The sequence below is a fragment of the Pteropus medius genome, unplaced genomic scaffold, assembly GCF_902729225.1.
Source record: "Pteropus medius unplaced genomic scaffold, Ma_sr-lr_union100, whole genome shotgun sequence".
NCBI lineage: Eukaryota > Metazoa > Chordata > Mammalia > Chiroptera > Pteropodidae > Pteropus > Pteropus medius.
In genome coordinates this window covers 2,757,923-2,781,975 of record NW_024354499.1, presented here as the reverse complement: position 1 = coordinate 2,781,975, position 24,053 = coordinate 2,757,923, and the positions used below count along the sequence as shown (strand labels likewise).

General features: G+C 35.3%; 2 protein-coding genes across 2 annotated transcripts in view; both read right to left on the bottom strand.

Moving 5' to 3' along the window:
• Positions 1 to 1,511: 1,511 nt before the first annotated feature.
• SNRNP27 (small nuclear ribonucleoprotein U4/U6.U5 subunit 27) lies at positions 1,512 to 9,425 on the bottom strand. Its single transcript, XM_039852816.1, has 6 exons — positions 9,286 to 9,425; positions 8,183 to 8,303; positions 7,334 to 7,446; positions 6,675 to 6,754; positions 2,925 to 2,989; positions 1,512 to 1,925 (listed from the first exon to the last, which is right to left on the bottom strand). The coding sequence occupies exons 1-6, from the start codon at positions 9,317 to 9,319 to the stop codon at positions 1,871 to 1,873; spliced, it is 468 nt and encodes a 155-aa protein (XP_039708750.1). The 5' UTR covers positions 9,320 to 9,425; the 3' UTR covers positions 1,512 to 1,870.
• A 3,625-nt stretch (positions 9,426 to 13,050) lies between these two features.
• The window catches only part of GMCL1 (germ cell-less 1, spermatogenesis associated), a 42,314-nt gene continuing 31,311 nt past the window's right edge, over positions 13,051 to 24,053 (bottom strand). Inside the window, exons 12-14 of the mRNA XM_039852398.1 lie at positions 21,926 to 22,071; positions 19,639 to 19,726; positions 13,051 to 14,957 (exon numbers count right to left, since the gene is read on the bottom strand). Coding sequence (XP_039708332.1) covers positions 14,829 to 14,957; positions 19,639 to 19,726; positions 21,926 to 22,071 — 363 coding nt within the window. The 3' untranslated portion in view covers positions 13,051 to 14,828. The remainder of the gene's footprint in view (positions 14,958 to 19,638; positions 19,727 to 21,925; positions 22,072 to 24,053) is intronic.

The window sequence follows — 24,053 nt, the reverse complement described above, 5'->3', positions numbered from 1 at the left end:
TGGTCAAATTTCAGATGCAATAAAGAATTAAAAAATCCAGCTGAAGTGTTTTATGTGGATTTATGATGTGTGTGGTTCACTTCACACACATCATAAATCCACATAAAACACTTATGTACCTATAAGAATAGTGATTATAAAATTTTTTTAATAGTAAAAGATTAGAACAACTTGAATGTCCATCAATGGGGAATTAGTTCAATTTAATTATAGTCCATCATACAATGGACTATAATTGCTGCCCTTAAAAAAAGGGCAATAATACATGTACTAATAAGAAACAATCTTAAATGTACAAGTAACTGAAAAAAGGCTAGATGCAAAATAGTGTGTAAAGTTTGCTTCCATTTGAATAAGATAGATATATGTTTGTGTATATATGGAATATCTCTGAAAAAATACACTATCAGCTCATCACGGTATACCCTTTGTACTGTCTCAATTGTGTTTCATGTGTATTAGTTACTCAAATAAAAAATCCTCAAATTTAAAATCGAACCAGAGCCTCAAATATCAGTGAGATGTAAAATAGAATGGGTAATGGTTATTATCTTCAATATAAACAAGACTTCCTTCAAATAAGAAGACGAAAAGCTTGCCAAAAGACAAATGGATCCAAGATTTGGAATTAGCATTTCACAAAAGAAATATATATGGCTAACATGTTTTTAAAATGTTCATCCTCCCTAGAAATAAAACAAATTAAATACCACGATTTTATCCATCAGATTGGACACTCCTAAAAATTACACCAAAATATCGGTATATATGTATGAAATGGGAATGCTCATATTTTACTAGTCAGTTGTTACCTTTCTAGTCATAAGTGTATGTGTGTGTGTGTGTATATACGTATATATATATATCTCGAAAGCCCTCAAACACGCACACACTCCCCTGTATCTCACCCAGCAATAATACATCTAAGAAGTGAACCTGAGAAAATACTGCAACAAGTACAAAAATATACATGTAACAGGGATACTACTCATAGCAAGTTATGGGCGGGAAGCCAATGTTCATCAATAAAGAATTAGTTAATAAATTATGGTACAACCAAGTATCTACTAAAAGCTAAGTTTCCAAAGAATGTGTAAGAAATTATTTTAAAAAATTCACAGCAGATGTGAGAAAAAGGATTAGCAAAAGAGAACAGTATATACATTCTGATCTCATGGGTGGGAGCGAGAAATATATACCCATAGGAACCTGGGAAGATATATAACAAAATATTAACATTAATTATTTCCAGGGGTAAATTATAGGTGATTTGGCTTTTATTTTACTTTTTGGTTTCTTCTAAGGTTTTTTTTTTTCTTTTTTAACAATAATCATGTATTGCTTTTAAAATGAGAAAGTAATCAATAGAATACCAACAGAAGATTCAAAAATCCAGTATACTTTTTCCTTCTTCTAACTTTTAAACTACTAAGAATCATGATATCTAAATCTATGTATGAAAAAAGGAAATGTGTAGGGAGATAAATTTTTATACAAGAATAAAATATTTATCAAATACAAAGGGGTAGAAATATTGCTTTATTTGAGAAACCTACATCCAAATTACTTTTATGTGTTTTAAAAAGTCCTAACAAGCATCCACGAAGAAAACATATACAACTTCCATAGGAATAAGGATAAAAAAATGAGGCTGATGTCTGCCCCAAACGATATTTCCTAAAAAAAAAAAAAAAAGTAATATTTAACCTTTCTTCTTTTGAGGCAGGGTAAGTGAACCACACACATCATAAATAAGTTTCTTACTTTACAAAGGACTCTGATCTTATTTTTGATGCATATGAAATACAAAACACAAAATCCACTCTTCTGATCAAGATGCGTGAAAAAAAATCATTCTACATTTCAATTCTCATGCAATGAAATCCAAAGGTCTGTTGAATCCACCTTTTCGATTCATGTACTGCCTATGACAAGAAGAAAAAAATTCAGTGTTTACTAAAAATAATTCTGGACTCCTCTTATGAAAAAATATCATCACATGCTTCAGAGATTAAACCTACAAATCACCTTTAAAATGGCCAAGTCTAGAGTAAGAAAAATTCAAGGTTATTTAATGTACATTAAGAAGATTTCACTTTCAAAATAATCCGAAGCCTTCTAGGTTTCTTTAAAATTCAAATACGAGTATGGAAATATACTTTCAAAATTGTTTGAGAAGATTCTACAGACTTTTAAAAAAATCAACTGAAAATCCATACTTATTTTAGGCAACACTAAACACCTAAGTTTAAGGAAATAGAGAGGAGTGTCAAAATAGGGACCCATCAAGTAAATCCAATTGCACACTATACTATTTTTCCCCATAAAATCTTATTTGAAGGTAATTTATAAATGACTGTCAATGATTCTGGTTCTTCAATTCATAGCATTCTCAAATCACATTATTCATATTCTAAATTAATTGAAATATTAGTCCTTTATCAGTGATAAAGGGAAAGAGAAAGGCAATGTTTGAAGATTTCTTGACTTTTCCATTCATTAGGAATACAGTGAGATTTCAAGTGTGAATTAGTTTGTTCTGTGGTGTTAATAAAATATGCCTATACAGTTGAAATCCTTATACAATCAATCTAGGTAAGTTTTTCAGGAGGGATCTATTTTAGGCTTATAATTATAATGAATTAAAGCCTAAAGACTTTTTTTAATGCTGTTTTGAAATAGAACTATCTATAGAGTCCTAAAACATTCATGTCAATTTACCCTACTCTATAATAGTTATTAGTTCACATGTAAACTGGAAATTATTTTAACACACCAGTATATAAACAAGGAAGATTAAAACAAAGGACTGTACAGAAAACTGCTACATTTCCTACAAACAAGATTATCCAATAATATATTCTTTCCCAAGTGCATAATTTGTATCATTGTTTCAAACATAATAATGGGGGTTGTTATCATACCTATACTTCCTCTTCTGAGACACATTTATGGCATAGGCATTAACAGAGCCATCCACCTTTTTCCCCTGGAGAAAAGCAACAAACAAATATAAAAAACAGGAAGGATACATACAGGCTGGAACAGGAAGGGTATTGTGAGGAAAGCACTGATCCAAGAGCTGGCTCCTATAAGACACACTTAAATGGCAAGATCCACCTAAGAATGAGGTAGCCCAATGAGAGAAAGAAAATCCTGAGACCCTGATGATATGCCATGAACTCCCAAGTATTATGACTTTCTGTTCACATTTTTATAGTCACACATAAGTGATTAATATAATATTCCAACCGATAAACATTCATGGTTTATATATTATGTCAGAGGCATGCAGGAAAATAGGGTGGCAGATCCTAACCTTTATTGGTCAAAGAATTCTTTGAAACTACATACAGGTTATGGATATTTTATCTATAAAATTTCACATTCACATAAAATTTAACTTATGACCTTAGCTCATAGCATTTCCAATTCACAGCTGGAATAGTCACCAATCATATGCATGCTATTTCTTGCACAGGCCTTGCAATTTTGATTTTTAAATCAAGAATTGGAATACAGAATAATAAATGCTAATGTTAAATGTCACTTATATCTTGGCCTTCCTTTCTTATGTGGCATCTACTATCTCTTTCATTAATTCCGTTATGGGTCTTTTGAGTCAGCCAAGTTAACGTACCACTTGCCTGAATTGCCTTCCCAACTCCCATCCATCTTCAACTACCTGGTTCTTATGCATTGTTCAAGGCCCAATTCAAATGACCTAGGTGGCAGGACATGCCCTCTTCTCTAACTCCCAAAGAATGTTAATTGTGCTTTCCTGTATATATGTTTGATATTATTTCCACCATGAGACTGCAAGTTTCCTGATGGAGGGATATGACTGAGTCACCTTTGCCTTCTCACATCCTAGGGCACTGCACTTGCAGGTGCTCAGAAAATGACTGTTAAAATGGATGAACATCATCCTTTAATGCCATATCTATCTATATTTAGCTCTCTCTCTCACACACACACACCTCGTCTATCCCACTGTGCACACACGCATGCACACACACACATACATGTGACCCTCAATCCTCTCACTCCCCCATTATTACTCATGAGAGTGTACCCTATCCTTGCAGTATACTTTTTTTTTTTGGTGCCGAAACCCAGGATTGAACTGAGTAGCATACTTATTAGATATGTATTAGGGCAAAAAAAAAGGACTCTTATTCACTGGCCTAAAGGCATGTACAGGTAAGGTACATATTTGAAGTGGAGTTAAAATAAATATATTTGCTCTTACTTTTCTATTCCAGTTTTTACTAAATTTTGGGGGAGGGGAGAAAGAATACTGGGTAAATTACTTGGGGTATATGATTTTGACCTCAGGAACAGAAAGTAGGCATGGCTTGGAAAGACTGGCTTGGAAAAAAAGTAAATAATGCTAACCTTTTTACTAAATTCAATTCCTAAAGACATTGATTTTTTAAAACTATTTGCAGAGTTGTGTATTATTAGCTCTATTTTCATTTTCCTGCGGGAGTAGAAAATTATCTATTAATAAACATAACCAAACTTTGAATTCTGTAAAATGTAAAAATGGAAGGCATATGAAAAAATTGGCATATGAAGAGGTCCTATCATAAATCAATGAAATATCACGATACACATTACTAAAAAACACAAGTGAGCTGAGAAACTTTATAGCTAATAGTTATGAAACTAACTGCATACAAACTAAATTAACATCCTTGTAGATGTCATTAAAACAACTGACATCATTTGTTCTTGTGGTGCTCCATAACTTCTATGGGATCTAAGAATTCTCACCTAATTTTTCCTTCATAAACAAACATCTTCAGCACAGACTACATTTAAAAGCAAAGTGAGACTTCATCTTTACATTTGATTGTCAGGAATTTCAAACATAACATCGGGCAATAGTAACCCCGCCCCCACCCCGCCCCCAAAGAAAATAATTGTTAAGTTCCCTCTTTATTCTTCTAAAAACAAAATTATAGTTGCTTTACTTTGGAGATATTTTTATTCACCCTAGATATATATTAATAAATCATTTCACTTATAATTGCTCTTTGGAAAACAAAGATTTGGTATATTTGAGGAAAAAAAGCTGATACATAAACTGTATTAAATACCCAAACGGGGTTCAGATAACCATTTGTGAGAATAAGAGCTCATTCTTAAGTTTCTCACCTCAAAACAGTGTTGCCTCAGTACTGCTTAGTTTATACATTTTGCTCTAACTGTGCTGAGTGAGACTGATGAGTAAGCAGTAAAGTGAATTATGAAAGTTTCTAACTGATGTGATTGTATAGGGCTCACATCTCATTGAGCCCTATACAATCACATCAGTTAGAAACTTTCACAGCATCTAAAATTATGCCACTTCATTCATAACTCAATGGAACAAAAGATTAGGGGATTATTTTTCTCAAAAAAAACCTCAATTTCCATGTACAAAACCAAATGGATGTAAAATTCTAGAAAAGAAAGTTTTAAAAAATATATTCTCTCTCCACACCTTGTCCCTCTATCCTTACTAGCTCCCTCCATCCCCATCCTCTTTCCATTTTCTCTTTCCACCCCCCTCCCTCTCTCCTATCTCTCTCCACTCTTCCCCTCTTCCTTCCTATAATCTCTGTCTTCATCTCCCCTTTCACAATCCCTCTCCGACTTCTGACTTCTTTATTGTCTCTGGTATTATGATTAAGGCTAGACAGCATTCACTCTCCATATCACCCATCTTCTGAGCTATGAGAGACATATGCAGCTACCCAATGTCATCTTTATCTGGCAGCTGAATTTCCACAGCACTTACCTTTCTCATAATTCTCTCCTGGTTAACCCTACCATGCAGACTTTCAGTCTGTCACCTCAGAGTCATCACTGACTACTCACTCCCACCACTCCTACCACTAACTTAGACTCCTGAATGATTCTCAATATTCCAACCCCTCCTCTCAGTTCAGGCCTTCATCAGCTTTCACTTGCATGACTCTGAAGTTCTCTCTGCCTCCAATCTAACCTGCCTCCCATCTGTCCTCCATGCTGTCCCGGGTCATCTTTCTAAAACACATATAATTCTGTCACTCTTTTTCTTAAAAATCACTGCTTCCTCTCAACACCTAAAGAATCAACTCTAGCATGGCTAAGGGTATCAAAAGCCCTATGTGATTTGCCTCTTATCTCTATTTCTAGCCTCACTAAAGTCACTAGCTAGCTGATCAGTATTCTTTTACCAGTCACTGAATTTGAAATTCCCATAATATTCCTTCATGCCTACATGTCATTTTCATGAGCTCTTCACTCTACTTCAAATGATCTTCCTCTTCTTTGTCTGATCACCTATTGGACATTTAAAATCAAACTCTAACATCATCATCCCAGGCAAACACTCCCTGGATTCCAATGACACCTCACTGCTTCCTTCTCTGTGCTCTCAAAGCCTTCACACAGACAGTTACTATTTTCTAACAGAATAAACTTGTATCAGTGGAAGAAATTACACAAGTGTTAATAAAAGAATATGAAAAATGGGACAGTCATTAGGGATTAATTCAAATCAGAATGCTCAACTGGCTGCGTTTTACTTTTAATTTTTAAATTCATTGGGGTGACAAAGTGTTTAATAAAATTATGTAGGTGTCAAGTGTACAATTCTATAATACATCATCTGTATATTGCTTTGTGTGTATTTTACTTACTTTTGTAGAGTCAAAGGAGGCAAATCCCATTAACTTCATCATTTCTATTTCTTCCTCTGTTTTGCCCTCTAAGTCTTCCTCTGCAAAAATAAGTGATAATGTTTAAAACTCTCGTCATTTTACATATATATATATATATATATATATATATATATATATATATATATATATATATATATATAAAAAGGGAGGTGGCAATAGATTAATAGTCATTGCACCCCACCAGCAGAGAACACACAAAACAATTAGCTAAAGACTTGACTCTAACAAAAAAAATTCCTCTGTGATTTGGACAGAATGTAACTTTAGGTGCAAGAAAGGCATGTGCTCTCCACCTTCCAACAGAGACTGCTTAAAAAGACATGCTTGAATCCCTTAGGCAGGACTATGTTTAATATCGGACATGACACTAGTTTTGAAGGTACTTCCGAAGTAGAATATGTTCATGTTTTCAACTGTCCTTCCTATATCAGGAGCACCACAGATAACCGCGAACTCATTAAAGTACAATTAAAACAAAATCTCAAAATCATAGGAGATGAACACAATAAAAAAACAATATATTTCAATATTCAAAAATTATACTTTCATAACTTTATGACTGAAGCTATCTAAACAAGGTTGTACCTTTCCTACAATTATTTATCTCATAACATTACCAGTAATCTGACGTTCTTTGCTCTTTGTTTCTTTTGTTTCTTTCTTTTCCTCATCTCGTCTTTCTTTCAGCCGAGAAGGAGAAGGAGATGTGGATCTGTGTCGTCTTGGGGACCTAATATTTAATAAGTAAAGATGTTAGAAACAGAGACATACCTGGTCACTGTGTCAATCAGCACAGGTATGTATGAGTGCCTGAAAGGTAAAGGCTGAACAAGAAAGAGCCAGGCTCCAGAAAACCAGGAATCCACTCCCCATGGAACAATGAGTTAGAATGTTCTGCCTAGACCCTGACTGGTAAAACAAAAACAAAAACAAAAACAATTCACTTTACTGCTTACTCATCAGTCTCACTCAGCATAGTTAGGGCTAAAAAAAATTTTTAGGCAGAAAAACGTAACCAAACAGTGTCTAACAATTACACACAAACACACAAAAAGATGACTTAAACAGCAATGGATGCTTACTAAAAATCAAGTCTATTTTAAGCTTCTTCCAAGATCTCACATTCTTTTTTTTTTTCACATTCTTGATTATATACTTGAATACATTATCACCGAAAAGTTAATAAAAAACAAAATAATACTAAATGCATTTCTTATTTTGCCAAGTACACCATGTTAAGTGCTTTTCATGTATTATTTTTCATTTACTCCTAAAGGCAAATCTAGAAGTAGAAATTACTAATTCTATTTACTAATAGAAATGTTAGGTTCAGAATAAGGTGGGCTTAAGTTCCCCTTATTTTGTGAAATTGTAAATCCACTTATAGGAGATAAAAACAAAGTAAAGGGCAACAACTACTTTCTTTGGGACTTGTGGTTAAACCTCTGGTTATTCTCTGCACTCACCTGGAGCGTCTTCTGTGCGGGGATCGAGAGCGACTTCTTCTCCGATCTCTCTCTCGGGACCGGGACCTTTCTCGCCGCCTGCGTTCTCTCTCCCGGGAAGTGGACCGGGACCGCCTACGCTCTAATACAAAAGTGCAAAGCTAAAAATTACCTCAAAGATCTAGAGCTGCGCTGTCGAACAGAAATATAATGCGAGCCATTTCTAGTAGTTACATTAAAAATGTAAAAAGAAACAGGTCGAATTAATTTTAACAGAATATGTTATTTGGCCCAATATACATCCAAACTATTATAATTTCGACATGTACTCAATATGAAAATTACTGAGATTTTTACTCCTCCCCCCCGCCCCACCGTAAATCAAGGAAATTCAGTGTGTTATTCTTGCAGTTAAATAGCACTTCTTAATTCTGATAGACATGGTAAGCGGCCTCATTTAACTTTTAAGAAAATCAAGTCTTGACTAGTTGAAGGTGGTAAAAACTAACCAGGGAGTAGAACCGAGGGTCTATGTTAGATCTCTTGATCGAAGTTATGTGTTCTTTACATCACACTGCCTCATTTATGGGGATGCGGGCCAGAAGACATAACGAGGTGAGATCCCTAGACGCAAGATTCTAAATATCGATTTCCCTATTATAAACTGGGAGGAAACTGACACTGAGCATTTAAGAACCAGGCAGCATCACATGCTGAGTGTTATGGAATGTGACATTAATTCTCACGTTTTAAAAGGTGGGTAATTTTACCCGTCCCCCCCACCCCCCGCCAATTTGGACTCAGAAAGGTTGGATGACTTGCACACCGTCACCCAGAAATTAAGTGACAGAACCACAGTCTGATTCTAAATTCTCTAGCCATAAATATAACAAAAGTTATTGTAGAGGTCAGACAATGGTCAGCGAACTCCTAATTTAGCAGGGGGGAAAAACTGCCTTCACATCGGAGGGCCCAGGTCTTCATCCCCCCATCCACACACACCATCCTCCCCGCTCTTCTCCTCAGGTGTAAAGAGCCTGCCTCTCCGCTGCCCTCGTACCGGGGAGCGGGGGAGAAGAAGGTGCCTCCAATCGAGCCCAGACCCTAATTGCTTCTGGACTCACCCCTACGTGGGGAGCGGCTACGGCTGCGACCCATTCGGAATGCTCCTCCACTTCACACCGCCCCGGAAGCGACTGTGTAACAACTTCCGGGAAGGCCGGGAATTACGCTTTCAACGCCGACTGGAAAACGTCTAAAGCACTCGCGATGGTTCCGGCTTGTAAAGAAGTGAGGCTGTGCTAAACCAGGCTGGAATCACCCGGCCCTGTTCCGATGCCACCACTCCTGAGCCCAGAGATTCCGGTGGGAGCCGTGTTGTCATCTTCGCTCTCTCAGCCCCATCGTTGTGGTGTCTTCCCCATCTTTTGTGTCCACGATGGGCATACTTGATGTTATTATAGAAACTGAGAAAACCCGTATACCCACTAACCTAACAGTTCTTTTTTCCCAGTTCTTGTCCACAAAAAATATTTCATGTCAACCAACTCTAAACATAGCATTCGCAAGCAGAGGGAGCGAGGGGGAAAGCATGGGTCAGAGACTTTATTGTGTTTTTTGCAGGAGGAAATAGCAGAGGCAGGGTAAACGGGTTTCAGACTGACGAGTTTGAATAATTTCAGCGGGTTTGGGGATGTAGGGTTTGTCCAGAGTGGTACCTGTACCTGGTGGCATTAGGGCAGAGGAATATGTTACCTAGCTTGTGAGGGTTTTGGTAAAGAAGGTGGTTGGAGGGCAAGGGCTGCCGATTGGTTGGTTTGCATGTGAAAGACACTCTCCCAAAGTAATTCATTTGCTATCTTTAGGAATTAGCTAGCCCCGGGAGGGGCAGCCTTAGCGAGGCCCCAGATGTCAAAATATCAGGAAATGTAAAGGCATGATTAATACAGTTATTCACATGAACATTTTGCACACCTAGGGACCAGAAGATTGCTGGCCACCGAGGGATTCAAAGAAACTGTGAAAGTGCACTGATAAAGAAAGAGTATTATGAGGGCACATAAGACTGGTACCTAACTGGTTTTGAGGGAAAGGGTCGTCAAGAAAAGTTTCCAGGAGGAAATGACCAAACAAGACCTTAAGGATGAGTAAAAATAAGCTAGGTGAAATGGGGTGAGGTTTGTTGTGGGGGGAGAGGGAAGAGATTGTGGAAGCAGAGGAGGCTGCATGTACAAGGGAGAGGACAGAGAGACAGAGAGGAGAGAGAGAGGAGAGAGAAGGAGGGAGGGAGGGACAGAAGGAGGGGGAGAGAGAAGATGGGCTAAGTAGAGAACTAAAAGTATGGCAGACACTTCGGGAGCAATGAATGAAAATGTGAAGACAAGGCTAAAATAGACTTGTAAACTATGATAAGAGTTATTCTGAGACAAAAGCACTCGGGAGTCTTTGAAGGGTTTAAAGGATAGGAGAAAATCGGATTTGAATTTATTCAGAGAACACTTTGGGTAATGAGTGTTGACTAGATGGGAAATATAATAGGAGGCTGGTACAAAAATCAGTAGGTATGGTGGAAAGTGCTTGAATTTGAGAAATAGTTGGTGAAACTGGAAAAACTTGGGTGATTTTTGGATGCAGAGGATGAGGAAATTAGATTCAAGAATCACATCCAGATTTCTGGTTTGTGAAACTAGGTAGATAAACAAGGCATATAAGATAAATTCTGGGGACAGAAGATACATTCAGATCTGGACATGCTAATTTGAGGTGCCATTTTGAACACCCAAGAGATGACAGCTAGGTGTGTATCTGGATGGAGTTCAGAACAGAGATCTAGGCTGGAACTACAGAAAAAGAAATCATAATACAGATGCTCATTTGAAGCCATGAGAGTGCATGAAATCACCTGGTGCAGGCTCAGAGAAAATGGCCTGGAGACAGCCAGTGGAAGTACCTCAAAAGGAGACTAAGGAATGGCCAGGGAAACAGAAGGAACCCCTGGTGAATGTAGTATCAGAGAAGTTTAAGAGAAGGCTGCTTTTTAAAGAGAACAAACTGGTTAAATCTAAATGTTAAAAGGAATGAAAAAACAAAACACATGGAACCTATTGGATTTATCAGCAGTCTTTATTGACTCAGGAAGTTCTGGTGAAGTTGTGAATGGCTTTTGAAATAGAGACAGAATGTGAAGAACTGCTTGCAGTTTGGCTGATGCAGGGAAAAATATGGCAGTTGCTGGAGGTAATTATGAGGGTTTTTCAAAAACGACAGAAACTTAGGCCCATTTGAACATAGAAGAAAAAAAGTAAAGATACAGAAAAGGAAAAACCAAAGGATTAAGTTCCTTAAAGGGACAGCCCTGAGATCAACCTTAGCCTGGAAAAGAAATGGTGTCTCTAAATGGCTCCTCCCCTTGAAAATGTGAATAGAAATTGGGTTCTGCTAGGGCTTCCTTATTTATTGATCAAGTTGCCCTGTCTCAGGATATAGATTATCCAGCAATGTGTATCTTCAGCATTATATCTGGAAGAAAATCCTGTTTCTAAAACGTGGTTTGAAGTTCTGTCATAAGGCCATTTAGATACAATTTGGGGCGGGTGGCTAAGGTCAACACTTGTGATCACACTTGCTTATAAGTTTCTTCCCGTTTTTTTCAGTAAAGGCAAACTGTATTTAAAGTATGTGTGTACTTTATGTAAGAACCAACATTAACCATTTCTGATTCTCTGAAAATGTACTATCCCTAGCTTTGGTTAAATTTTGTTTTACCTTTGCTAGTCCTATTTTATATAAAATTGCCATATTTTACAAAAGTATCATACTTCGTCATAACGTAGATGCATGCTGTTGAGTCAGTAATTTTCCCCCTAATTAGGTGTAGTCTGACCACTAGTCAACGGTGATTAATATTTGAGGCTTTCCGCTTTTATACCTCTGTACCTTGGACTTTGGGAAAAATTTCAAACTCTCTGGTTGGGAAGGGAATTGTACTATGCCTTGTTTTTGAATGCCATTAAGTGATTAGATCCACGTTGTTTGGAATATGACTCAATATATCATTTCAGGTGACTGACAAGTTATCTATCATTTGCACCCCTGGCTCTATTTTCTGTTATTTACGTAAGTTCATCTTAAAGGGAATAAAACTTTCGACACAGTTTCAACATTGATAGTCTAGTACTCTAGACTGAATCTATTTGATAGAGCTTTCTGCAACTATGGAAATTGTCTCTATCTGCACTGTCCAATATGGTAGCCGTTACATGTGATTACTAAGCACTTACATTATGCCTTCTGTGACTGAGGAAGTAAATTTTAAATTTTATTTAATTTTAATTAAACTTAGCCACAGTGACTCTTGGTAACCCTATTTTTGCATGTGGTGTTGAAAATTGTTCAATACTATTCAAAGACTTGAAATTCAATAAAATGTTATCTGCTAAACACTTGGTAAAAAAGCTAGTGACTACCACTGTTCATTTAATTTTGCCTTGCTAAATTTCAAGGCAAATTTTTTTTAAAAAAGAAAAGGTACATTCATATAATTTATAATTTAGCATGAGACTCTAGAACATTTTCTCTTAAGGACCTCTTCTTTACTGATAGCCAAGCTAAAATAATTATTACTGGGTATTATTTTCTAGCCCTAGCAGGTTGAGAAAAAGACTTGGCAAAGGCTTTAAGGCAAAAGCTGAAAAACACAAAAGCTTTCATATATAATAATTTATATGTCAACTGACACTATTAATACTTTATTGAAAATATTCCTACTGAAAAGACTGAAAAGTATGGAAACATTAAAGTATTTGGTAAGAAAACAAAAGCAGATCTTTGCTATCGGTGTGAAGTACTAACTGATAATTACCAATTATTCAAATGAGAACACAACCTACTTGTGACTAGAGAAATAATTATTCTGTTTGTGGATGACATAAGCAGTTTGGCCAGGAAAGAACCAAAGGACAAGAACAACATATAATTCCAAGTTGGTTAGTTTATATAAATGAAATGAAACAGTTAATTTTACTGACTAATATACTCAACACTTTATCTTTACTCCCAATATTTGTAAAGATTCAATTATTAAAATAATTCAAGATTGGTACTTATATTTTTTAATTTATAAAAGGTAAGGAACCTCTGATGCTAAAAGATAGAAAGAAAATAAAAGCATCTTATGAGGTATAATTATAGCCAAATATAAAAATAAATGGAACCTCTTGATGCAGCCAAATTATTGTATTAGAAACAAACTACAGTTCTGGGGGCAGAGGAGGAGGAGGAGGTATTTAAAAGCTTCCTTTAAAGAAAGGAAAGAAGCAATTTATAAATCTATGGTCACATTACTGTGGAAGAAAAACTATCAATAAATTCCAAAAGTTAAATCTAATTGGAAAATATCTAGCTTGAAAGAAAAACATTCTGGTTTCAACTAGGTTTTTGGTTTTGGTCCATTTTATATAAGAGCTTATTCTTTTTCCAAATGGGTATTTATTATGTGCAAATACATAAAAGTGATTCCCATTTTTTAAAACATACTAAAAATATACATTAACCACAAAAAGTATTCACTGACTGGAAAGACAATGAGCATGGCTATTTTCAAAATAGCAGTAAACACAAGAAGCCAACATATATAAATCACGACAAGTGTACATCTCATTTTTGACAAAAATAAGTTCTATTTTTACATTAATACTTTATTACCAGCTTCTATATGATATCCTCCGACCTTATGTACATTTACTATGAAATTTCTATTCGCATGTGTAACTCAAAGGCACTCAATTCAGAGGTTATAAAGTCCTGAGTTTTAAGTAGGAAATAGGATTCCCAACTAAAATTTGAACAAAAATAATTCTAAAGATCAGAGAATATGACAATGTTTAAAGTGTAATATTTGGTACATAAGTAATCTTATGACCTAATAATAAACTTTTACAGAATGTCAAAGAAAAGATCATGTAAGGCAAAGGAATATATTCAGAATTAAACTGATTTTCTTCCTCGTTCAAGTTCATTTGGAAGTCTGAAGCTGATTTTTTTGTTAAAATCCTAGGAAAGCTAAATTAAAAGAAAAATAAAATAGCATAAAAATGCTTAAGTTAAATAAAATGTTTCTTCAGTTTGGTCTCCAAAGCCATGAAAAAAGTATTTAATGATTAAAAACTACATATTGGGAGGATATTAAGAGGAGGAATCATAAAGAGCAGATGAAAAAATTAAAGGACAGCCTTAAATGTACCAGTTGAAGGAGCACTTATAATTGGCCTTTCAAATTATTCCTTTAGCATTCTTTTAGACAAATTTACAGATGGATAACTAAGGTTCGTTAACATTAGGTAGGATCAAACTTTAAGCTAAAAAACCTATATTTGGTTGCAGAGAAATGTGAAATTTATCTATAGCAATTTTCTACTGATGCTAAATTAAAGCATGAGTTGACATCTTTATCACACAAATGGTTTGACAGATATTTTCTTGGCTTTCAGATGTTTTTTCATAAATGCATAGAAACATAATGAGGATAAGAATAGTTTTCTGTATTATCTGTACAGTTCATAAGGCCTTTGTCATTGTTAGTCACCTTGATGTGAACATCATAGGGCCATTAAATTAAAGCTGGCCAAAAAAGTTTACAAAGTGCGACTGTTTCCAGCTGATGAGATTCTCAGTTTTCTGAATTTTCTGGATGACGATTACTTTCAGTTCTTTTTTCTGGTGATATATACAGGAAATTACAGCAGATATACAAAGGGAAGATCAGAAGCCTGCTGTCCAAGTTCATCACTACTTGTTCCTATAAAACAAATTTGTTGCTTTAATGACAGATAGTAATGTTAAAAAAAATAGAAAATAAAACTGTTGAATGAACTGAAGAAGATAGTATGGTGGTAAAGAGCTTGCATCTGGAGTCTGAGAGTCACTACTCAAATCTGAAAACTCCCAACCCCTGAGCTGTGTGACCTGTCAACTGCAGCTTTCTCACTGTAAAATGGGGCCAACAAGAGTACCCACGTCACAGGATTACATGAGACAATGCACAAAGAGGGCTTAGCAAAGCCAGTCATAAATGAAGAACTCAATAATGATAGTTATTTTCATTACTGAAAAATTTCTGATCAAGAACCTACATATTTTATGAACAGATAGAGTCCAGAAATATGTAGACTTCATTTGGTTTCCATTTCTGAAGGTCCTTATTTATAACAAATAATAGGGATGAAGGTGGGGACTCATTATTATCACCAACAAGCATGGTTCCCACTATTGTCTAAGATTTCCCATTGTCTCTAATGTAAACATGTTATTTGTCTCTTAGAACATAAAGTATCATGTAAAATGAATTTCAGGTTCAGTTACTTCAATACACATCAGAATGCCTTGAAATCCCACAGAGACAGGAGTTGTGACTACATCTGAGAGCCACAAATGTAACCACTCATGCTATAGATCTGTTTAGAACCCTTTACCAGTAGCATTTGGTAAAAAGAATAAATCATCTGAGTAAAATAAAAGCATCAGTATTGAAATGAGAACTTCTACTTTTTGTATACTTGGATACATTTTCTACAATAATATGCATTAGTTTCACCTTATTTTATACATTTTGGAGAATATGATACGAAACACTGTTTAAATCTAAAGTTTTAAAATATTTTACTGAAGCATGTGCTCCTGGAATGAAGAAGGACTGAAACTAGAACATTTACGTGACTGATGTAGGCTCACCTGGACACAGCTTCTATGTTGAGGGAGCAGCAAGATAAATTTGGATAAAGGTAGGGAATACAAATCTGTCTCTGTCTCTGTCTCTCTCTCACACACACCCCCCTCTATATTCGGTAAGACAGGGCAAGTGAATACGACGGGTAACATGATGGGTCAGGTGAGGCAATCACCTGGTCTGATGTTGCTAATAGGGTTGGCAGAGAGCACAGGGGCCTTTAGATGCTTGAGTCACCCTGGCCTAGTCAAAGTTTGTAGCAATAACCCAGGTGAAGGCATATTTACTAAATTGACTCCCAATCCCAGCTCTTGAAGGTCTCACCAAGTTACTTTTTTTGCCTACCCCTTAACACCAGTGTTCTCTAGGTTTCTACTCTGTCATAGTCTCTGCAGGTTATCTCATCTGATCATTATTTCTAGCCTAGACATTGCTTGTGACCCCCAGACCCATTTACCCACTGGCCTATAGAATTTCCACCTTAATGCTTTCCAAATAAATATGCCTAAAACTGAATTCATCACATCTTCATCCTCACTTTATGTCTTATTCATTTTCCTTCCTATAATTCAAATCTCAGGAAAGACTATTATAAATCCAGTTGCCCAAGTCAGAAAACCAGGAACTATCTTTGACTACTGACTTTCTCATCTTTACACACATTTCTAGAACCATCAACATTTCTTCATCCCCACTTCGACCTTCCTTAAGTTAAGGTTCTCATCATTTCTTATCTGGATTATAAGTGTCTTCCTGATATTATCATGTCTCTAAAACTTCTTACACATTGCTTAGAGATCTTTCTACAATGCAAATCTAGGTAGCATAGTCCTATAAGATGTATAGTTGTAAAATATGCAAAAGTCCCTAGCTTTCTTATGTCATCAAAAACTATTAGAAAAAATTCATTTCACATTAGCAATTAAAATATAAAATACTTAGCATTATACTTCCAAGAAATATACAGGAATAATATGGGGGGAAATGATAAATTTTAGAGACATAAGACCTAAATAAATGTAAAGAATACCATATTCCAGAAGAAAAAAAAAATTGATTTTCCACAAATTACTCTATATTTTTAAAAAATATAAATCAAAGTCCTCAAAGGAATTTTTGATAAGAAACTGACAAAATGATTCTATACCCCATACAAAAGAATAATTATGAAAACCCTCAGATTTTTGAAAAGAGAAGAATGAAGGTGGGTTTGTATTAGTAGGTATTAAAATTAAAGTTGGTCTAGTTAAAATATATTATCTCCACGACAAAGAAATCAACAAAACATAACAAAGTTTAGAAATGAAACCAAGTATATAAGGATTCAGTACATGATAAAAACTGGATTTCAAATACATTAACAGATTCGATATATTTCCGGTATATCACAAAAAATACTCCAATGTAAAAAAAGTAGAAAAAAGTACAGAGTACTATTTATATAATCATAATTATTATGACTGAGTATTATAGCAAAAGAAGAAATCACTAAAGGAACAGATTGATACATTATTTCATGAAATTTGAGAAAAAAATGACAAAAGTGGGAAAACTATAGTATATCACAAATGTTATTACTCTTAATATAAAAGCTGTTAAAATTAACAAGAAAACAAACACCTTAATAAAAACAAACATAAACAATATTAAGTGGTCAATTTACACAAGATAATTTGTCCAAGAAGCATACATAAAGCCCAACTATATCAGTAACCAAGGAAATGAAAATTTAAACAAATATAATTTGTTTTCACTTTTTATATTGAGAGAAAGATTAGCAAGAATGATAATTATGTTGGCTATACTCTTGTATACTGCTGGAGAGAATGTAACTTGGATAGTATTTCTGGAGGGCAATCTGGCTATTAGAAAACGTATACACGATCTGACAAGAATTCTACTTCTTGGAATTTAGCCTTTAAAAACATCAGAACAATGTACAAAGATATATGTATAGTTTTTATAAGAGTGAAAAAAAAAACCCAAAGGAAGAATTATTTAAATTACAGTATATCTAAAATAACTAATATTATGCAGTAATAAAAATTATGTTGTAGATATATATTTATTGACAAGAAAAGCTATGTACAATGAAGTAGGTAAAAAGCAGCTTACAAAATAGTTAATCTAATTTTGGTATCATTTCTAAGATGGGTATGCATGGTTTTTCTTTCCACTTATTTGTATTTTCTATTTCTTTCCATAACAAACATCTATAACCAATAAGAAACACACACATACAACTCCCCCACTAAAATCCTTTCATAATTCCCTACAGATTTCAGGAAAAAGTCCAAACTCCATCCACACACAGCCCATCATGCCCTGGCTCTAGCCCTACTGAACTCTTACAAACCTTTTAGTTCCTTAAATGACCCATGGGCTCCCTTGCCTCCATCTTACTCATCATTTGTGGCTTGGTTCAGATACCCATTCACTTTTCAACTTTTCCAGGAGAGGAATTTTTCCCTGAGCTGTCTTCCCTTCTCCTCCCCCAATAACCATATCCGCTCCCAACCCCATAATAAGGGTTAAAGACTTCTTCCTTGCTGTTACACAATACTCTGAGGTCATCTCTATCAGGGTACTTATACTAAGCTATATGATATAAGTTCCTCTCTATTTCCTCTACTGCTAGCATAGAAACTATCATGCAGGAGGGACACAGATGTTTGCTGAATGAACATATCAAGGAACACTTAGAATACAATATTATCTTGGCCTAGTGCTTTTTAAGTCTCTGGCTGCTTGGAGCCATGACAATAGTTTTTTATGAAGTTCCAGGTAGAAGGAAAAAGAGAGCCATTTTCCATGCAGCTCCAGAGGGCACAATAGGAACCAACAGACAATTCCAATAGAGGCAGATTTGAACTTTATTATATATCTCCTTTCTCAAATACTACCTATGATGTGAGAGAATCAGTTCTCTGTTGCCAGAGTTCCAACAATGGTTGAAGGACTGACTGTAAGAATGCTGCTGAAGTAGTTCTCATATAGAGCATGTGAGGCTAGAACTATCACTTCCAGCGTTCCTTGCAATGCTAAATTCTGATGTTCTATGAGTCTCTTCAGTCTAAGGAAAATTACTAATTTCTAATAATTTATGTGAACTATAGGCTCTGAACCTTTTAATAAATCAGTATGTCCTTTGGAATGGTGGTTAGTTTTAATTGACCTAACGTTCATTGATATTTTAATGACTCTCATCTTACTTTTTGAAAATGGTTTACTTTCTCATCATGACATTTTGAAACTTCTACATGCATACGAAATATGAAGAAACATATGGGTTTAGAGAGAATATGAGAATATTACAGATGTCTGTCCTTTCAGAAACCTATTGTGCTAGCAGATAATGTTCTCTTAATATTCAGCAGTTATGGAGACATACTGGATTGTCTTCAAGGTATCTGCTATTAATGTATAAATAAATGCACTTATGAAATAAAATGGATAAAACAATTAAGATTCATAACTTTTTAAAGATGATATTCAAAATAAACAATTATTTTCCTATTATAAGTTTTTCTCTGCCCCTCGAATCAAATTGTATTTTTCTTTTTTATCTTACATTTCTAGCAGAATGGAATAAATTATATAGAGGTAAACATGCTACTTCCATCTTTACCTTCAAAAAAACTTTCAAACCAATCTGTAAATCAAATGTTAATTCTACTTAAGAATTTTAATTCTAATTAAGAAAAGAGGATTTGAAAGACAAATACTATAATGAAACAAAAGAAATCAAACATACCTGATCCTTTTCAAGTGTAAGTATTTGATAGCCAGTTGTTCTACTACATATTAGTTTTCCACTACTATCAAAAGAGGCCAAACGTAATCTAGGATTAAAAAAAAAACCCACAAATAAAAAAATAAACATGATTTTTTAACCACAGATTTAAATAAGCCCTCCTTCACCTTAATATTAATTTTTTCTTCCATATTCTCTATAAGTTTTTGTTTGATAAGACTAAAGTCTTTTCAACTATAAACTGATTCTATTTAGATTTACAAGCTTGTGCTATTATTATACGTATCTAAGATATCAAAGTAATTTATAAATATGCTTTTTTTATTGTGGTAATACATAAAATTCACCATTTTAACTATTTTTAAGTGTACAGTTCCTGGCATTAAATATAGTCTCATTGTTCTACAGTTATCACCACCAGAACTTTTTCATTGTTCTGCAGTTATCACCACCAGAACTTTTTCATCTGAAACTGTACTCAGTAAACATGAAATCCCCATTTCCCCTTTGCTTAGCCCCTGACAAGCACCATCCTATTTTTCTGTTTCTATGAACTGGTCTACTCTAGGTATCTCATGTTAGTGGAATCATATAGTATTTGTTTTTTGAGACTGGCTTATTTCACTTAGCATAATGTCCTCAAGGATCATGCTATATAGTATGTGTCAGGATTTCCTTCCATTTTAAGGCTGAATAACATTCCATTGTAGGCATACAACACATTTTGTTTATTTGTTCATCTGTCGATGGACACTTGGGTTGCTTCCACTTTTTGCTCTTGTAAATAATGCTGTTATAAAAATGACTGTACAAATATCTGTTCAAGTTTCTGCTTACAATTCTTTTGGGTAAATACCCAGAAGAAGAATTGCTGGATCTTATGGTAATTCTATGTTTAATTTTTGAGGAAATGCCATACCATTTTTCACAGAAGATGCCCCATTTTATATTCCCACCAGCAATGCACAAGGGTCCAATTTCTCCACATCCTCACCAACACTTGTTTTTGATAAGAGCCATGCTAATGGGTGTGATGTGGTATCTCACTGTGGTTTTGATTTGCATTTCCCCAATGATTAGTGATGTTGAACATCTTCTCAGGTGCTTATTAGCCATCTGTATATCTTCTATGGAGAAATGTTTAGTTAAGTCCTCTGCCCATTTCTGAATCTGGATGGTTGTTTTTTTGTTGTGGAGTTTTAGAAGTTTTCTACACATTCTGGATATTAATTCCTTATCAGATATATGGTTGGCAAATATTTTCTCCCATTCCATGGGTTGCCTTTTTACTCTGTTGATAATGTCCTTTGATGCACAGTTTTTAATTTTGATGAAATACAATTTACCTTTTTCTTTTGTTGCTTGTGCTCTTGTGGCATTTTATTGTAGAAATCACTGCCAAATCCAATGTCAAGAAACTTTGCCCCTATATTTTCTTTCAAGAGTTATTTTATAGTTTTAGTTATTATGTTTAAGTCTTTGATCCATTTTGAGTTATTTTTGTATAACGTGTAAGGTAAGTATAAATATGTGACCAAAAAAATCTGTTCATTAAGCTATTTTTCAATTTGTCAGCATCCTCTCCAGAAAAATATTATCAGCTCAACTGTCAGGCAAACTTGGACATCATAAATCCTATACAAAGTGACAGATAATACCAGACATGTTTTCCTGGAAAAATACCTTGCTATATTTCCAGTCTGGACCTTTTATTTGCTAGGAATAGCAGCAAGGCAATAGCTTTTTTTTTGTTTTTTTTTGTTTTCCCCTCGTTTTTTCCCTTCTTTAATTCCATCCCCTAATCCCCCTGCAACTTCAACTCCTGACCTATGAATGTTGCCATTTCCTCTTAAGAACTGGATCTCTGAAGGCGGGGCGTTTCCTCCCACATGCTCACGTCATGCCCCCAGGGCCAGGTGTCCCCGGGGCCTGGCACCCCTGGTGGACCCTAGTGGCTCCACCTGGGGCACGAACCCAGGACCGTCTGTGTGTAAAGCAGATGTGCTAACCACTACACTATGGAGCTACCCCACAAGGCAATAGCTTCAAGCACAGTATCAATCCTTTATCATTCATATTCCAGCCTGCTCTTTCTCCCTAACATACTAGATCTAGATCTTATGATTTTGATTATTAACATATTATAGAGCCTTATCATTTCCATGCACATTCATATATATTATATCTTACCAAAGTTCTACTATTGTTGGTATAAATTATCAAGGTTTTATTTCATTTCTATATTTCTTCTGGAGTTAGAGGAGTAGGGTAGCAAAACTCAACTTACCTAAATGCTATGCTCCTTCGAGGTTGTAAACTGACAGATCCACTACATGGCTGATTCAGTGTATTGCGTTTGAAAATGATGTATCGATTGGTATAAGTTACAAGCAGGTCAAAGCCGAAGTTAAAACCTGTCCACCGCCAGCAGTACTAAGAAATACAAAAGAGAAAGATTTACTTCAGTTTATCATGTTAGCAAGTCAAAGTTCAAAATGTCTTTTCTTTTTCTAACTCATTCCAAATATTTCTTTCATGGGTCTCTACTTTTTGTCAGTGTCTTTCCCTTAAGGCTTACACACAGAATATATCTGTGAATATATATAAAGGTTTACCACAAAGATATAGTACATACCAAAGCCAGAAAAGCAGCCTTTATGATCATTATTCCTTAAGGTACCTTTCCAATATTGCCTCTTCGTGATCTGTTTCATTATATATCCACACTATAATTCTATCATAAGTAATACGGCTTTTCACTGTAACTCTAAGTAGGTATAGCTCAGAGGACTAGGAAACTAGATGGAGGTAATAAGAACCCATTAAAATTTACCTTGCTTTAAAAATACTCTAAAATACCTTAAGTAACTAATAAACAGACATACAACTTAGTTATTTTAAATACCATCATGAGGTTCACAAGTTTGCTTATTCTATCACCTAACAGTGAGATCCCATTAAGTGAGATGTTGTGGTACAGTGAAGTAAAGTTAGAGCTTCAAGTGTTTGGCTGATACTCTGAATTACAACAGTAATTCAACAGTTCACTGATATTTACTGGGTACATATTATGTGCAAGGTACTGCTCTAGGCATTGAAAAAATAACAGTAAATATGTTTCTGCCCTAGTAGAATGTATATTTTAATATGTATATATGTTTGTGTGAAAAGAGTAGATGAATAACACACAGAATGGAATGGAAGGGAACAGAACAAAATGCCAGGAAGGAGGGACAGGGTAGAGGAAGGGATTTTGCAGTTGCGGAGCCTGATAGATCAGACAGGTGGTCAGGGAAAGTCTAAGGAGATGCTAGGTGAGTAGAATCTTGAGTCAGCTAAGATGTAGACCAGGTAGCTATCTGAGGAAAGAGTGACTTAGAAAAAGAGAACAGCAAGTACAAAGCTCTGGAGGTAAAAATGTGCTTGGCATAGCTGAGGAAGAGCAAGAAGGGCTATGGGACTTGGGCAATAACTGGGTGGGGACAGAGCTGGATATGAGTTCAGATTGTCCATCAGAGGCCAGAAAACGTAGGGCCTAACAGTCCACAGTTAGGAAAAATTTGGATTTCTTCTAAGTGTGGTAAGAAGCTAATAGAAAGATTTAGGAAAAGAAGCGACATGATCTAACTTGTATTTTAAAAAAGTTGACTTTGGCTGTTGTGTGGAAAACAGAATGTAGATGAGCAAGACTAAAAACAGGGAGAACAGTTATGAGTCTACTGTAACAGCACAGGCAAGAGATAATGTGGCTTGACTTCGGTAGTAGTGGTAGATATGCGAAGAATATATTTTGAAGGTACAGCTTGGAGGGACTGCTTATGGACACCAGGTGTGGTTATGAAAGAAAGAAGAATCCAAAGTCTGAAGCTTATGCAATAAATGGACAGAAGAGGCATTTATGGGTTGGAGAATATTTGAGAAGGAGGAAATTTGGGGACGAAAATCAAAAAGTTTAGCTTGGACTTTTATATTTGAGATGCTATTAGGATCCTAAGAAAGACTTCGATTAACTAGCTGGATATATGAATCTGGAGTTAGGAGTCATCAGTGTGAAGTCATGGGACTAGATGAGATCACTTAAGAGTGAGCACAGAAAGGACAAAGTTCAAGTACTGAGCCTTTACTCACACCAACATTTGTTGAGAAAGAGAAGGATCTAGCATAGGCTTAAAAGGAGCAGCCAATGAAAAAGAGGGAAAACAAGCAGAGTATGCTATCTTGGAAGTCAAATGGAGACTATCTCCAAGGAGTGAGTGAACAGATGTGCAATGTTGCCAAGAGCTTTCTGAAAGCTAAAAACTCCTTGATTTGGCAATGTGAAAATCACTGGTGACAATGGCACAGCAATTTCACTGGAGTTTATTGGAATAAATGAACTGGAGTGGATTCATGAGAGCGTCAGAAAACAGGAAGTA

Coding starts and splice junctions, on each gene's coding strand:
- SNRNP27 (XM_039852816.1), bottom strand. CDS start 9,319: ATGGGTCGCAGCCGTAGCCGCTCCCCACGTAGGG. Junction 7,447..8,182: donor CCGCACAGAAGACGCTCCAG/GTGAGTGCAGAG, acceptor ATTAAATATTAG/GTCCCCAAGACGACACAGAT. Junction 2,990..6,674: donor CCTCCTTTGACTCTACAAAA/GTAAGTAAAATA, acceptor GCTTTTCTCCAG/GGGAAAAAGGTGGATGGCTC.